Source organism: Sturnira hondurensis, unplaced genomic scaffold (genome assembly GCF_014824575.4).
Source record: "Sturnira hondurensis isolate 20B ecotype Veracruz unplaced genomic scaffold, ASM1482457v3 Scaffold0004152, whole genome shotgun sequence".
Taxonomy (NCBI): Eukaryota; Metazoa; Chordata; class Mammalia; order Chiroptera; family Phyllostomidae; genus Sturnira; species Sturnira hondurensis.
The window spans coordinates 3,987,798-4,003,310 of record NW_028076783.1 but is presented as its reverse complement, the minus strand read 5'-3'; the positions used below and the strand labels follow the sequence as shown (position 1 = coordinate 4,003,310).

Here is a 15,513-nt window from a genome sequence, read left to right as displayed (position 1 = left end):
TCTCTTTCTTTGGGTCTATAAGTCAGAAGCACTTTTGGTGACAGTGGGCTCAATTTTCCTCTCACACACAAGACCCCCGCTCTCCAGTGCGTGCTCCTGTTAGATATTCAGCTCACAACTAAAGACACCCACTTTGCCCCCAGACTGGTGCTTCTGTTTTAGGAAAATTCCTCCCACTAGGGAAGAGGCCTCAGCCTCAGCCAGCCCTTGTTCTCTTCACCACAACCCATACCATCTCCTTGAGTTCCCTGCGCAGTGTTGTTTTGAAGCAGGATGTTCTATGGTGCATTGTACAGCAGCCGGTCCCTGAGCACACACTGCTGAGGAAAGCCGCCCCCACAACCCTTACTTTTGCAGCATCTGCCTTGCCAATTATTAGTACAATGGGCCAATTTTCATCCTGTGTTGCTCTTGGGAAAATATGCAGGCTAGGGAACTGGCCTAGATTGGAAATGGAACAGCAGAAGTTGCCAATTAACATAAGTTCCTTTTTTGCATCCCCTCAAGAGGTTAGTCTCTAGGGAGAATTTATAAAAGGCATGATCCCAGGCCCTCTAGGAACTCCTCAGATGCCTCACATCTCTTGGGGCTGGCACAAGTGTCAAAAGTCACTTGGCATAACACTCTGTCCAGTGCTTGAATCCCTTAGATGACCTCATCAGCTTCTTCCTGAATACATCCATGTTTGAGGAACTCACCCCCATCCACAGGAGGGCGTTCCACCTTTAGACAGTGGAAAGGTTTTCCTTTAGTTAAATCAAATCTGCCTCCTCATCGCTTCCTCACTTTGATCCTAGCTAGAGAGTGAGCCTAGCCATCCACTCAGTCTTCGCCCCCAGGTAATAACCAACCTCTCAGGAAAATAGCTCATAGGCCAAAAACTATGTGCTGGAAAAGCACAAGAGAAAGCCCACTATAGCAGAAAGTCTACTGAATGAAAGAGGGGTCTGACTTTTCTCATGGCCCTGCAAGGCAGCATCAGGTTACAGGGTCAACAGGTGAAAGGCTTGCAGCAGCCCCTAAAACTCCAGTTGTACACACATCAGAGAATGTGTGGAATTCCTGTGGAATGGAGAGAAGAGCAGAAGTTGCAGCCTTTGCCACTTAGGAGTTCACACCCTCACCAGGAAGATATGAAGGAATGAAAGCATTAGGGGAACACTGAAACTTGGTCCTTATTTAGCAGGTCCTTGCTGCCTTATTTAGGGCAGCACAATCTCTGTTGGGGTGGGGGGGACTGGTATTATGGCTAAAGGCTTTGGCTTCTCCCTAGAACTTTCTATGTATGCCATTTCAAAAGCCCCCAAGTTTATCTGCCTCAAGCCTGGCTCAAACCTCCTCATGAAGACTCATGCAGGCTCCACATTCTTGGAAGGGATGCTAGCTCAGAAACACAGAGGGAGTCCAGGACAGTTACTGATTAAATGGGAAGAGCAAGGGGGAAAAAATGTGAAAAAGAAAAAAGCCTTCTTCTGAAGTAGCAGATAAGAAAACAGGTTAAGGAGAACAGATGAATGGGGGGACTCATCACCATAACAACAAGCCCACCAATTCTGAAAGAGGAAATTTTTGTTTTTCTTTTCATCTGTCATTCTCAGTACTGTCACTCTCTTCCCCCCCTCCTCCTGGTGGAAGACAAGTTGTGACTTTTTCATTCCCACCAACAAGCTGCTTGGCTTTTGGGAATGCAGCTGCTACGGGATGGGAAGAAAATGTGGTCTCCCAGAGAGGTGTTCAGAAAAGTCAAATTCCATCTTTCCCCTTTCCCCGGGCATGGCTGAGAAACTTATAGCTCGCCCATGAAACATGAACATAGATGTTTGCACTCAAGTCCACAAGGAAATTCCCCCTTGTAGGGACAAGATGGGCCAGAGGAGGAGTCAGAGCTCTGGTCTTCCAATAAAAGGGACTGTTGTCTGAGCCTTAGAATACCCCGTAACATTCCAACAGAGTCAAAGAGAGTCACTAAAGGCAACTGAACAGAAGACCATGCGTGACCTTGGGCCTTCTTTGAAAGAACTAAATTTGATGCTATCAAAAAGCTAATGACACGCATAAGGGACATCACAAAACCTTGCCTACATGTAAACTCCTTAATTGCATGGGCAAAGAGGACACCACCACCAGCCCTTCATCCCATACCCTGTCAAATTATGCCAAATTTGGAGAGCTGTGCTACATCTAAGTGTGTCTTCCCTGACCCCTGCTACTACAGAATTGCACTGGCATAGAGAAGGGTGAGAGGCACTGTGTGTTCTGTAAGATGAGGGGTGGCAGTCCCAATGCCATCTGTGTCCCTCTTCATGTGTAGGAGATGTGTCCCCACACACACATACACTGCTACCTCCATGGGCCAAAGGCCTCTTTCAGAAGTGAGCCATGTTCTCCGTATCTGGACATAATCAAATGCTCAGCCACTGGACCTTCCTCTTTCTGCAGTTACATAGAATATGTCCTCTACCCCCACTTCCATATGAATATCTAACCCTGCTTCCTTCCCGATATACCAGAAGTGAACTTTCTACCTTCTACAACCAGGAAGGCAGATACCCACTTTGGGTTTTTTTTTAAATAGTAGCAAACAAAGACATCCATGACTCCCTTATCCTCTAAGGCAATCTACAGCCATGGTGAACTTGCAAAGACCATGAGGAAGGAAACAGAAACAGTCTTGGTGGCTAAAGACGCATGGCGTACTTCAGCTATTGAAAGGCTTGTCAGCTTGTGAAGTCAGCAGGACTTCTTCCTGTCCTTGTAGCCTCTTCTCTGCCACCTTCCCCCAGGCCTGCGCCCCCTCTGAGCATCATGGTCACTGTACCTCCAGCCTAAGGTGTGAGCTGATAATACATTAACATGCCTCCCCACCACACCCCAGCCCTATCCATACAGAAATGTTTTACAGGAACTTCCACTAACCATGATTCCACCAAGGATGCGCTGAATTACTCTCCAAAAGCAGGACTATAGACCTCCTGAACAACAAACAGGGAGACATTTTGAGTGTTCTAGAAAATCATGCCAAGTGGGAATTTAATTGTTCAACCAACTTTTGAGCCAACCACCATACTCATTGTTCCCCATTTTCTTTACTGGACCTTTATGCCAGAGCAGGAGAAATTCTATCCCTTTGAATAATCATTTCTACTACTTCCAAAGTCAGAATATGCCTTGCCAAGTGTAACCCACATTCAAGAGACATCTGCTTTAGCAGTACAGGAAGCCACAAAAGGGGTATGCTTTAGATAATTCTACAGCTCTACTGGCCAAGGCTGCTTCTGGGGAAGGAAGGCATGCTGCTATTTGCCAGCCACAGTCCCCAAGCTCAGCCCTGCTGAACCCTGTACAATGCACCATGTCGAACTAGGGCAGAGGTCAATAACCTGGTCAACACGCCCACATTCCAACAGGCAGATGTTGAAGGAGTCCCTAGAGCAAGACCATTCACCCTTTGTGCAACCCCACTTACGAAAAAAAAAAAAAGGAGAGGTGTAAAAATGTTATCCTATCCAATGTCACCAGCCAACCAGTCATGGTGTGTACCTGTGCCAGCTGAGGTGTACATTTTATTTTCATTCAATGAGAAACTTGCTGTACCTGAGCAAACAATACAAGTAAAGGTGGGAGGGTCATCACAACATCTGAGGATGGGTATTCAGGACTTAAAGATGTTCTCATGTCAAGAACTGCACTAAGCAGTTTTCTGCTCTCCCTGGGCCACCACCTGCCACCATGACCACCAGTTTTGTTCAGTTGCTCTCACCACGTGGGAAGATACTGTCCCTCAGTCCCCATTCCTGAACCCTACTGGAGGTGACGCAACTTAGGGATCATATCTGATGGCCTTTCTAAGTCTCCTCAAAGTAAGCTCTGTCGCCTTTTATTGGACATGGGTACCTGTTCCCAGACCCCTAGTAATAGTGCACCCTGCTCTATGACCCTCTCATCCCAAACCAGCACAAGATCTTTTGCCTCAGGCAACAGATTTCTAAATTCAGCCACCTGAGTCTGCCTACAGTGTTTTTTAGCAAGCACCTCCAACAGAAAAATGACACCAATTAAGCATAATTATTAGGATTTAATAGAGCCATTTTTCTACCTCAGTGTCTTTTTACTATTCCAAGCCCCTATTTTTTTTCCTAAATTAGGACTCAGAGCAGTAAGTTAAAGGTATACGTTGGTAGATCTCTATTTTATATGCAATAACTGTCTTATTAAATTGAAGCCAAATGCACATCTAGGGGAAAGTTCATTTTAAGTACCAACTCTCAGGAAAATGCTCAGAGACATAAACAATAAGCAAAGCAAATGTGTTTCTGAGCAACAGACAGGTTGGGGGCAGGAACAGAGCTGAAAATGAAGGGACACTTTTCTGAAAAAATGGTGTAAGCTCAAGGGTACAGATCTTGGTCAAAGCTGTGCTAAATTTCCTGTGGCATTTCCCACCCCAGAACAGGCATTAGGGAGGGAAGAAATGTAATTATGAATTAAACATAATCAGGGAAGCTTGGAAAACTGTTATACACACACACACATACCCATTTGGTGGGGGGAGGGTGTTTAATACTTTGTCATTGACTAAAAAGCCTTTCCAACGGTTATAAATGTTAAAGAGGGTGATGGGGTCAAGTGTATGTGTGTAAAAATGCTGTTATTTAGATTATCTCTAGCCTCTCTGCTCACTTTACTCTGTCCCCTCCCCCCTTTCCCTGCTCCTCTTCCTAGGACAAGACAAGTGCTCTGAGCCTCAGCAATGTGGCAGGCGTGTTCTACATCCTGATCGGAGGACTTGGACTGGCCATGCTGGTTGCCTTAATCGAGTTCTGCTACAAATCCCGTAGCGAGTCCAAGAGGATGAAGGTGGCATCGTCTTCCCAGGCCTTTTCATTAACCTGTTGTTTTGCACAGCTGGGTTTCCTGGGAGTCCCTCTACTAGAAAGGGTGGGAGTGACAGGAGGTTGAGTTCAGGCCAAGGCAGGGTGCAGAAAGCTGCTATGAGGAAGGTGACATGGAAAGAGGCAGCTGTGAAGAAGTAAGGAAGATGGAAAGGAAGGAAGACAATAAACATAAGGCCCAGGAAAATAACTACTTCAGCCAGTAGGGTAATGAGATTAACAGTTAGGAGTTGAAGTGGACAGTGAACACAGCAGAGGCCAGAGTCATTGCTACAAAGGTAGATTCTGGCTGAGGTTGCATTAACAGAAATGTAGCTCCCAATATAGGGGAGAGGATGTCTACCCCCGACAAAATGGGGGACCTTGCCACGCTTGGTGAATTAGGTTGGGGGATGGGGGCTGGGGCAAGTCAGAAAGACTCCCCTAAGAAAGTGATGTTTAACAGACTTGCAGTGTGAAAGAAATGAACCACGGGAAGAGAGTTGGTGGCAAAGGCTGCACAACAGTGTGAGACCCAAAGACGAGAACTCCCTCCCAGAAATCAGAAAAAGGAGAGGGAGACCAGGATACAGGAAAACTGAGGGAAGAGAAAAATGTGAGAATTGGGGACTGAGAGGGGAATTCAGGCAACCAGAACATTAGTGTACAATTTAAATTGTCATACAGTAGCAAAAATATATAACATAAGACAAACTCCAAACTGAATAAAGACTCAGATTCTCCACCTCTTTCCTCTGCCTGGAAAAACAGGTGAGAACCTGAGTTCTTTGCTGATGTGAAGGACAACCAGGGTCATTATTATTCACCACCTTGCTCCCAAAGGAAAATAATCCCTAGCCTCTCCCACCCCCTAGAAAGCCACTGACCTTTCGTAACTGCATGTGGCTGCGTTAACATGGGCTGTGTTTAAGCTACAGCAATTGAGGCGTTGCACATTTCCATGGAATTAATGAGCAGCTGAGAGACTTGATGATGCAGGGGTGGGGTAGAGGGGTGGTGCATCCACCACAGCAGGCAGCCACTCTCTCAGCACATGTGCTGGGATGAAGTCATTACTGAGGTTTGAGCTTTCCTTAGGGTGTTCTATGATGTGCAGAGGCTTCCCAGACTTTTCGTAGAAAAGCAAGCAGCTGAGAACTTAGGATGCCATCACCATTAGAGAAATGGAAAGAGTCTCTCAAGAGCCAACTTTGGATTTTCACTCACCCTTTTCTCCCTGAGTATCAATTTTAAAACAACAATTCTAAAGATAAAATTTAAGAATGGCTAGTATTTCAAACATGGACAAGGGAGAACCACATTTCCCAGAAGAAATGGCATCTGCTTAGCTACAGGGGGGTAGGAAGAACCACAGTTAAAAGGCTCTTGCCCCGATAACTGAAAGCTTAAGTAAGTCAGTCATAAGTCCTCAGTTTTCTCTGTAAAGTGGATGAAATAAACTAGATCAGTGTGTTTCAGCCTGGTTTGTATAGTAGAATCCCCATGGGGAGTTTTTAAAACTCAAGGAGTCCAGGTCACACACCACACCTATCAAGTCATCATCTCTACGATTAGGTCTTAGGCTTCAGTGTTTTTTACCCCAAAACTCCCCAAGTGCTTGCAACATGCAGCCAAGTTTGAGAACTAGCAATATAGTCATTTTTAGCATTGCTTTCTGCTCCAGAATTTTGACTCTGTTCATCTCTTCTCCTAAGACCCCATAACTATATTAGAAAGGAAGCCAGTGAGCAGGCAATGCCCACTACCACAGGTGTGTAGAGTCACTGAACTCTGAGGCATGCTCAGCTTCCTTGAAAACCAGTTCTCAATGGCATGACATTGAAGTGTTTCAGTTACACCCTAGGCCAAGTTCTCTCACACTTCAATAGGCAGCAACACTGACTCTGCCATCAATCTTCTCCTTTAAGATAAACTCAACAAGTACCACCAACTTCAATGGAATATTATGGGAATGTGTGAGACATTTTGAGAAACAAAGCCCAAGGTCATCAGTGTGAACTTTAAACTTTTTTTTTTTACTTAAAGGAATGAGGCAAAGAAAAATCATAGAAGATAGACATTTCAAGTTAATCAATAGAAGGTTCCATATTTTACAGACACATACAAAGTAATTTTCTTTTCAACATTTTTAAGTGAGAATGAGTAACCATTAATTCCTTGTGTTTTCATTTCACATTTCCCCCATAGAGCAGTGGTCTGTATTTGGCCTTGACATAGAAGAATGCAATCCAGGTCAAACTTGTTCTTCAGTGGAGGAAAGCCAAGGCAGAATGTAAATAAATCAACTATGGCTTTGAGGAGAGAGAACCACTGTGGGTAGAGCACCATATGGAGCAAATTTGCCTGAATTATTGATGTTAAAAAGAAATAACATTGAAAAACGTTGCCAGAATGGCCAATAATAAGAGAATACTCCCATGAAAGTATTGCAGAAAGAACAAAAATGTGGTCAACACCCTGTTTAGACCATTCTGGCCACAGTAGGTAGACACTCTTTTCTGGTCACTAGAATCATGGTGATATGCAAAGGAGAAAGCCACAGAATTTTTAAGAAGGATTCTAGGTGGCTGAGTTTTCTTAGACAAATTCAAGACTATCAATTAAGCACCTAACTGTAAGCTGGACACTGGGAGACTGTTCAGGAATAAGAAGACATGACCCATGCTGCCCTCCAGGGCGTTAGCTCCCTTAAAGAAGATGAAACTTACATAGCTGCCACAGAACTGTCACCAGAGAATGTATAATGTATGAGTAGGAAGGTGAGGGGGGCTTCAAGAAGAAGGTGAGAACAGAATGCACCTTGAAGGAAGTAGGGTTGGTCTGAGAGAAAGAAACCTCTCAACTTACAAACAATTCTCCTTTATGTAGATTCCTACCAAGAAACCAAGCCCCACCCCCAAAATTCTATGAGTATCTCTTAATAGGAAGTTAGAGCTAAGGGTTTGGTAATGAAATTTCTTTCTTCAAAGGGACTCAGAACAGGACCCTTTCTCTCATCTGGTAGGGTCTGGTTCTAGCCCCATGATCTGGTCCTGGAGTAATTGTTGGAGTTCTTTTCATATCTAGAATTCCAACATTCTAATAATCACAAGTTTATGTTAGCACTCATCTGAAGTGTCAGTCCAGAAGTGCAGTATATACGTGCCAATTGAAAGCATTTCACAGATAATGATCTCTGCAGGGCATCCACAGTTTTTTTGGAACACATTCCTTTCCAAACACATTGTGCCTATTGTATTATTCAAACAAGCCCCGTATTTCCTTAACACATGCTGCTGGCAGTAGGATAGCATTTCCCTGAAGTAAATCAGAGGTAGGCTTTAATTTTAACCCAACAATAACACACCCTTAATTTTGAACATTTCGAATAATTTTTCACACAGTGGCATCACTTGCTTAAAAGCCTATATAGGTAAGGAGAGAAACACAGTTTATAAACACGGAGTTTAAAAGGGCCTAGAGATGTAAGGAGATATGCACAAAGTCACACAGCTAGTTGATGTCAGAACTGGAACTAAACTCCACATTTCCCAAACCCCATTTCCACACCCTTCCCACCTGGTTCATGTTGCTACTTCTATTATCATCAGTGCAACAACCATAGCACTATTCCAACTTTAGAAAACAGAATATAAGAACCGGAAAGAATCTTAGAGATCACCCAGTCCAGCAAACCTTATTACACAGAGAACATGAGGTTCAGAGAGGGCATCAGACTTGTGCAGAGCCATGAAACAGTTTTGTGAGTTCTCAGGAAGTCAAAATTAGCATTGCAGATTAGGAAAGGAGTTGGATGGGGAAAAGGATACGGGTGCTATTTTAAGTCCAATGTTGACTCATTCTCCTTGCCAATCATTGCCAAGGACCCGGGGAAGAACCCCACGGTCCTCCTGAAAAGGGTTTCTGTTTGATCCCACAGCAATCCATCAATGAAGCCATACGGACATCGACACTCCCCCGAAACAGCGGGGCAGGAGCCAGTGGTGGCGGTAGTGGAGAGAATGGCCGAGTGGTCAGCCACGACTTCCCCAAGTCCATGCAATCGATTCCCTGCATGAGCCACAGTTCAGGGATGCCCTTGGGAGCCACAGGATTATAACTGGAGCAGATGGAGACCCCTTGGGGAGCAGGCTTGGGCTCCCTCAGCCCTATCCCAAACCCGTCAGTGCCAAAAACAACAAAATGAAACACAACCGCTACCAACCACTGCGACCACAAGGAGGATGATTCAACAGATTTTCCTGAAGAACTGGAAACCATTCTACTCTCCCATTTCCTTTTTTGATGTTCTTTCATGCTGTTCCGTTGCTAAGTAAGGATGATAAATAACACTGCACTGCAATAAGGGGAAATAACCCTGTCTAATAGAGCCTGTGTCTCTGACAATGGAGTCACCAGAACACTAATGAGGAAACCATACCATTTTCTTTTAATTTGGTTGTTAATGTGTCTTAGTTTGTGCAATTTTTTTCTTACTAATAGTCATGGTTTGCAGGTTCTGTTAGGCCCCTTCCTTCTCCTTACTTCTTATTCCCAACTCCCTACCTATCCCTCTTCAGTTTTTAGGTTGGAGATTCACAATTTGTTCCACCTTAAAAGCAAGCAAAAGGAAAAAACATAAAAAGCAACCTTCAAACTAATTTGCCATGGGAGCTCTCCAAGTTACCCTCCACTCCACGACCCTGAGCCCTGGATGGAGATGGAGGCCATTGAAGAAGTGAGCTGCTGACAGAGGACCGCATGATTTAGTTGGGAATACATGTGAAAAACACCTCAGTCCAAGGGTGGTGGAGAGGGCAAAGGCAGGTGGCACCCAGAGGAGGACTCATCAAGTTATTGCTGGAAGCCCAGATAAAGCTTCTTTTAATAAGTAAGAGCCATCTCATCGGCCTTAGGTGGAATGGTATATTTTGTCCCAGAGTCAACCTTAGCCCTGAGAAATATGCCCTCCTGACCATGCTCAAGCCCAATGGCACCCTGGTGGCTGAAGGGCAATTGGCCTCCTGAACCAAGTAGAGACTTGAGAACAGCCAACAGCCAGGAAGATAACATCCATGATTTTTGCTTTTCATTTGCTTAACATCTGAGCTGGAGCCCTGTTGTGAAAGAGACTCTCTTTCTTCAGAGCCTCTGATATGGGGAGAAACGCTATGCAAGCTAAGTGCAAAAGAAAGGCGATAAAAGAATTTTAGAAAAGGAAGTTTCATCAAAGCCCACAAACAATAGGACCTTCCATGGTGTGCCCTCTCTTGGGTTTGAGAGGCTGACCCAAAGATCTCGGGTTTTTATGTCCATATAAAAGTGTTATTTTAGCATGTGGCCAGATAACATTCTATCATCTTTAGAAGGTAAAATACCCTAGGCTGAATTATTCGAAGAAGAAAAGGGAGATGGATTAAATTGAAAATGACACTGGGGTTCTTAAGGTCCCTGATCCCAACTTTTAGGCCAAGGAAGCAGACCTTCCCCTTGGCTAAGACAGAATGGAGGTGTTATATTCCAGTGACCAGAATCAATACACCCAGGATTGTGACTACAAAGCTGAACTAAAGCAAGACTGGAGAGGTGACAGGGCTCATGGAGAAGAGCCCAGGCTGACTGCAACTATGGTTGGGAGAGTGCTGTTTCTAGCACATGGCCTTCTTGAAGATTCCAACTCTAGTTCTTGGGGCAACTGGCTTCCAGCTCTCCAGCTGCCACTCTCCTAGGTGCATGATTCAGTGTGTGCCATGTGTCATTAGCTTCTATTGATAACCATATTCTGGCTTGTTCCCTTACTCCCTACTTCTCTCCAGTCTTCTCTGCTAGGGGTTATCATTAGCAATTGACAAACTAAAGGTTTTGGAGCCTGCCTATAAGTAGGCACAGCATGATTGATTTCATCTGTGGATTCTCTCAGTGGACACCCACCATCTCTATGTCCCTCCCATTCTTCTTTCACCAGTCATATCAAAGAACCATCGCAAAATCAAACTCTTTGCCCTTGCAGCTCGAATGTTGTTGTTCAGTCTCTCACGTGTCAGTGTGAGCATGGTACGTGAAGCAGGACCCTCAAGATGGATTATCACTTTCTACTACTGCCAGCTGATGTGCTCCCAGCCCCTGCCTGCCCTCTCACCAGATTTTTCTCAGCTCTTAGCCTACCACTGCAGAATCTGGTATGACCCACCATTAGGGAATCTGCATTTCAGAGGAGTTGGCAATAACCCTCTACTATCAACATGCTTCAAAGACCTTTTGCCTTTGGCCTGGTAGGATGCCTTTCCAGCTACTGAGCTCACCAGTAACCTGATCTGATAGGGGGAGGCCATTGAGGCTAGAAATGAGGGTCCATGCTCTGTGGGGGTCCAAGACTCCAGTGGAAAATGCCTTTCATCAATGGAGGAGTGACGGGAAAGACAAAAGCAAGAAAAAAAAAGTTAACTTGTATTATGTATTTTTACTACACTTTTCTTAAAAATAGAGCTATGGGAAAACTCTGAAAGAGATTGACATTTTTCTCAACAGGAATCCATACTTAACAGTTCTAGCTTTCATTAAATTTTGCTCTTTGGTACCTGGGCCTTTTATTTAACATCTACATCTGTTTTAATTCTCTTGGAAGATGTGTGAAAGGATTTTTTGCTTGATCAAACACTAAACTTTTTTTGGTTTCTGGGTTTTTTTCTTCCCAGGTAGTCAGGTTTTTGGGGTTTTTTTTTTTTTTTTGGTATTTGCATAAAGTGAAAATATCACCAAGAATTAAATCACTGTGGATCCATTATCTACTTTTCATATTTGTCCATTCCATTCTTGTGCCATTTTTGAAGCCATAGCTGTAGGGATTATGTGGTTTTCTTACTGCAGAGCCTAAGTCCAGTATACTTTTTTAAATGGTGGCCACTATGCTTGACTCACAAGGAGATCTCAAACAAGTTATTTCAGCTGAACTAGATCATTGTAAGTTATTCATCTAAATAGGAAAAAAAAAGACTGGTACTTGGTTTTTAAGGGCTACAGTTTAAATAGTGTAAGGAGCCACTTTAAGTGGTCACAGTACCTCTAGGGAACTGGTTGGCTCACAAGAACTGGAGTCCAGGTGTATCTGTGATATTCACAGAGTCACAACAAAAAACGAATCTAGACCTGGTTTATAAGTAGATAATCTTGGTCCCCAGGCCACTGAAGAAAGATGTGCTTTCTGTAAAGGAGCTGACATTTGTTGACACTTAGACACTGATGCTTAAGAACAGCTTCAATTGTTTTTTCTTTCCCAGGGAACTTTGCATATTAACAGGTGTCAGGGGTTAAAATAAATGAAAGAAGCTCCAACAGTGGCATTTCAGGCAGCAACAGTAGAAAAGAGTTGGGAGAAGGGAAAGAAATTAGCAGACTTGCATGAAGCTTCAGGCACTGCCCACACCCACCTACAGTCATCTTTCACATCTAGGGAGACATGGAATAGAGAAACACAACACCAGCTGCCATGAGGAGAAACTGATCTCTGTCCCCTTACCATCAAATAGTTAGAATAACAACCAAAATGGCTATAAGAGCACTTCTGGGCACTTCCTATGTTAAGCACACTTAATACCTTTTATATCCTGACAATGGCCCTCTAAGGTAGGACCTTACAAATGAGGAACTCATTTAAAGAGAGGATATTAACTTGCTCAAAGTCCAATGACACAACTGAGATTTGGGCAGAATCTGCTTGAATCCAAAGCCTTTACATTATTCACCCCTCTATTAACCTGGCTATGATGCATGATGGTAGGGAAAATAACAGGCAAACAGTTCACTTTCTGTTATGCCAAAGCAACTACAGTTAAAGCAACATTTCTCACACTTTTGGGAAAGTCAGTCTATTCTTTTGGGGCATGAGAGATCACTAATCCAGACAAAATTGCAAAAAGAGGAGTAAAAGAGAAAGAGTCCCTTTAGCTCCTTTGAAATAGATCCAGGCAAGGAGACAGCAAGGAAGAACTGAAAAGCAAGCCTTCTGCAGAACAACTGATCCAGCCTGGGGGAGATTCTCAGGGCTGTCCTCTCCCCGAATAGGACTGTTGTTCTGTGTGGACAAGACCAGGGTCAGTGCTGGATTTGGGACAAACCCCTATCAAGGAGGCACTGCAGGTGTGAGAGTTGAAATACACATCCTCTATTTTTTTCTGGTCTTGAATCTTTTATAGCCCTACTTAGGTTGTCTGATCAGTAACACTCTGATAAGTACTAAGAAGGGGTTACCAAGGCCCTACAGAAATGGCAATGGATAACTTTCACTGAAATAATATCAAAAGTTAACTTACCCTAATTGAGAAACAAGATGGCAAGTTCCCTTCTTACTAAATGACAATGTTCTTTCTCAGAAAGAATGTCTGTGGAGTTCCACCACTATTTCACTTAAAAGATAAGAAAACTGAGGTTCTTGAAAAGGAAGTTATTGTCCCCAGATCACAACATGAGTAGAGAAGCAATGTGGCATCATGGAAAGGCCAGTAAGTTAGGGTTCACATTAACTGGCTTCTCCTCCATTTCTGGACAAGAAAATTAACTACCCTGAGCCTCATTTTCCTTACCAAATAAATGGAACTTCTGATGTCAAAATATACAGTGATTCTCTACCCTAACTGCACACTGGAATCACCTAGGGAACTTTAAACAAAATCCCTAATGCCCAACATGCATTTCCAAATATAATTTGTCTGAGTGCAGGCATAGTTGTTTTGTTTCATTGCTTTGTTTTGAACAATCGTGTTATTATGATGTGCAGCCAGGAATGAGAACATCGACAGCTGAGTCATCCAGAGGATCAAAGAAAATGCTCATGAAAACATCTTTGGAAATTACGAAGCACTATTATTAGAGTATTTGACCAACGCCAGAAACCAGGTTACCTGACAGCAGTCAAATCTCTATTGGTCCCAAGGGAGAAAATGCTCTTAAATTCATTTGATAAAAGAAAAGGAAAAGACACATTCCCAACTTGGGCTCTAAATGCTCCTTTACCCTTTAGGCATGTTTGTAAATAACATTTTGTTGGGGGAAGACAGAGACACAGGACATTAAAGATAAATTACAATCGTCATAGGTAACCCCTCAGGAAAGACGGGGCTCAGCTTTGTCAAATGAATCAGCCAACTTGACACAGCCAGTTATTTTTCAAACTACTTGGCTTTTCCTATTAGAGACATGAAAGCCTGTCACCTGCATTTTTAACATTCTACTAGAAAGCATTGTCTATCAGCTCCATCTGCCATGAGCACTCAGTCCTGCTGGTGTCAGCTCTAAATTCTGCTCCTGGATACTATGCTAGGATTTCACATGCCTGTCATTTAGTTCTCAAAACAACCCTGTGAAATGGCGATTTACCTCTCTTGTTTTACATGAGAGGAAATGAAAGCTCAGAGAGATTCAGAACCCAAGTCAAGCAGCCAACCAAGGACTTGGCCTAGATATTAATCCAAATCTGTCTCTCTCTAGAGTCATCATCTTTCTATTTTTCTTGACCACCTCCAGAGGAGATTTCACCATGTTAAGGAAAAGCAGTGGACTGAGATTTAAAAGGCAGGAAGTCTATTGCCAACATCACTGCCAATTTGTAGTGTGACCTTGGGCAACTCATTTTCCTACTCTGGGCTTCAGAGACTTTATTGGTTAGAATGAGAGAAGGGGTTTAGTCTAATTGATCTCTAAAAGTTCTCCTGGCTGTAACCTTATCTCAGTGGTTTTCATCTAGAGGCAATTTTGTGCCCCCCGCCCCCAGACATCTGGCAACAGCTGGAGATATTTTTTGTTGTCACAACTAGAAGGAGAGGATGTTACTGGCATTTAGTGGGTAGAGATCCAATGATGCTGCTAAACATCCTTCAACACATGGGGCAGCCTCTCATAACAGGGAGCTGGCCAGCCTCAAGTGTCAATTATGCTGAGCTTAAGAAGCCCTGTCTTATATAATTATGGCATCAGGAACGTATGTGGGGATGTGGGTAATGGCAGGGCAAGTCTTAACAGAAAAGGCAAGGATCCTAAATCAGGTAAAACAACAGAGAAGATAGTTACCTGGATTTAGACAAAGAAGAGCTTAGTGTAGAGAAGTGAGCTGGGGTCAGAAGAGTCTGACTCCCAGCACAAATCTAGACAGGTCAGAGAAGTCAAAGCTGGGGATCCAGTCAGGCAGCTGGTCCAAGTTAACAGCATGTTGCTGAGGACCTAGCAGGGTGCTCTGCCTGCAGAAGTGGCTAACATGGCCCAGGATCTTTCTGCAGGTTGCTCTGCAGCCCCATCCAGTTGAAAGATGTACAGATGAGCCCTATCCATCCCCCAAAGGTCTGGCTGAGCTTCATTTTTTATCGCAGAATACACACTCTTCTTTCTAACAAACACAGGTAATGAGCATCCATGTCCACAGATGGATGTCATGGGGAAAAAGGAAACAAGTGACAGTCCTGTCTCTTAGATAGTCACAAGGAAAAAATAAGACAGATAAACACCAATAAGTATAACACAAGGTTGAAGGTAGATGGGGAAAAAGGCAAAGTACCTGGGCCCAGTCTTCCACATGCCTCTCATCACCCTATGCCCAGCTTCTAAAAAGGGGATTCTGAATAGATGACATTTCATGCCCTTCCCCACTTGACCA

At 43.7% G+C, this 15,513-nt stretch overlaps 1 protein-coding gene across 2 annotated transcripts in view; it reads left to right on the top strand.

Moving 5' to 3' along the window:
- The window catches only part of GRIA1 (glutamate ionotropic receptor AMPA type subunit 1), a 273,984-nt gene extending 262,536 nt beyond the window's left edge, over positions 1-11,448 (top strand). For both annotated transcript variants that reach the window (XM_037044847.1, XM_037044846.1), the window contains exons 15-16: positions 4,723-4,857; positions 8,791-11,448. In XM_037044847.1, the coding sequence (XP_036900742.1) occupies positions 4,723-4,857; positions 8,791-8,991 (336 nt within the window). In that variant the 3' untranslated portion in view covers positions 8,992-11,448. The remainder of the gene's footprint in view (positions 1-4,722; positions 4,858-8,790) is intronic.
- The last annotated feature ends 4,065 nt before the right edge of the window (positions 11,449-15,513 follow it).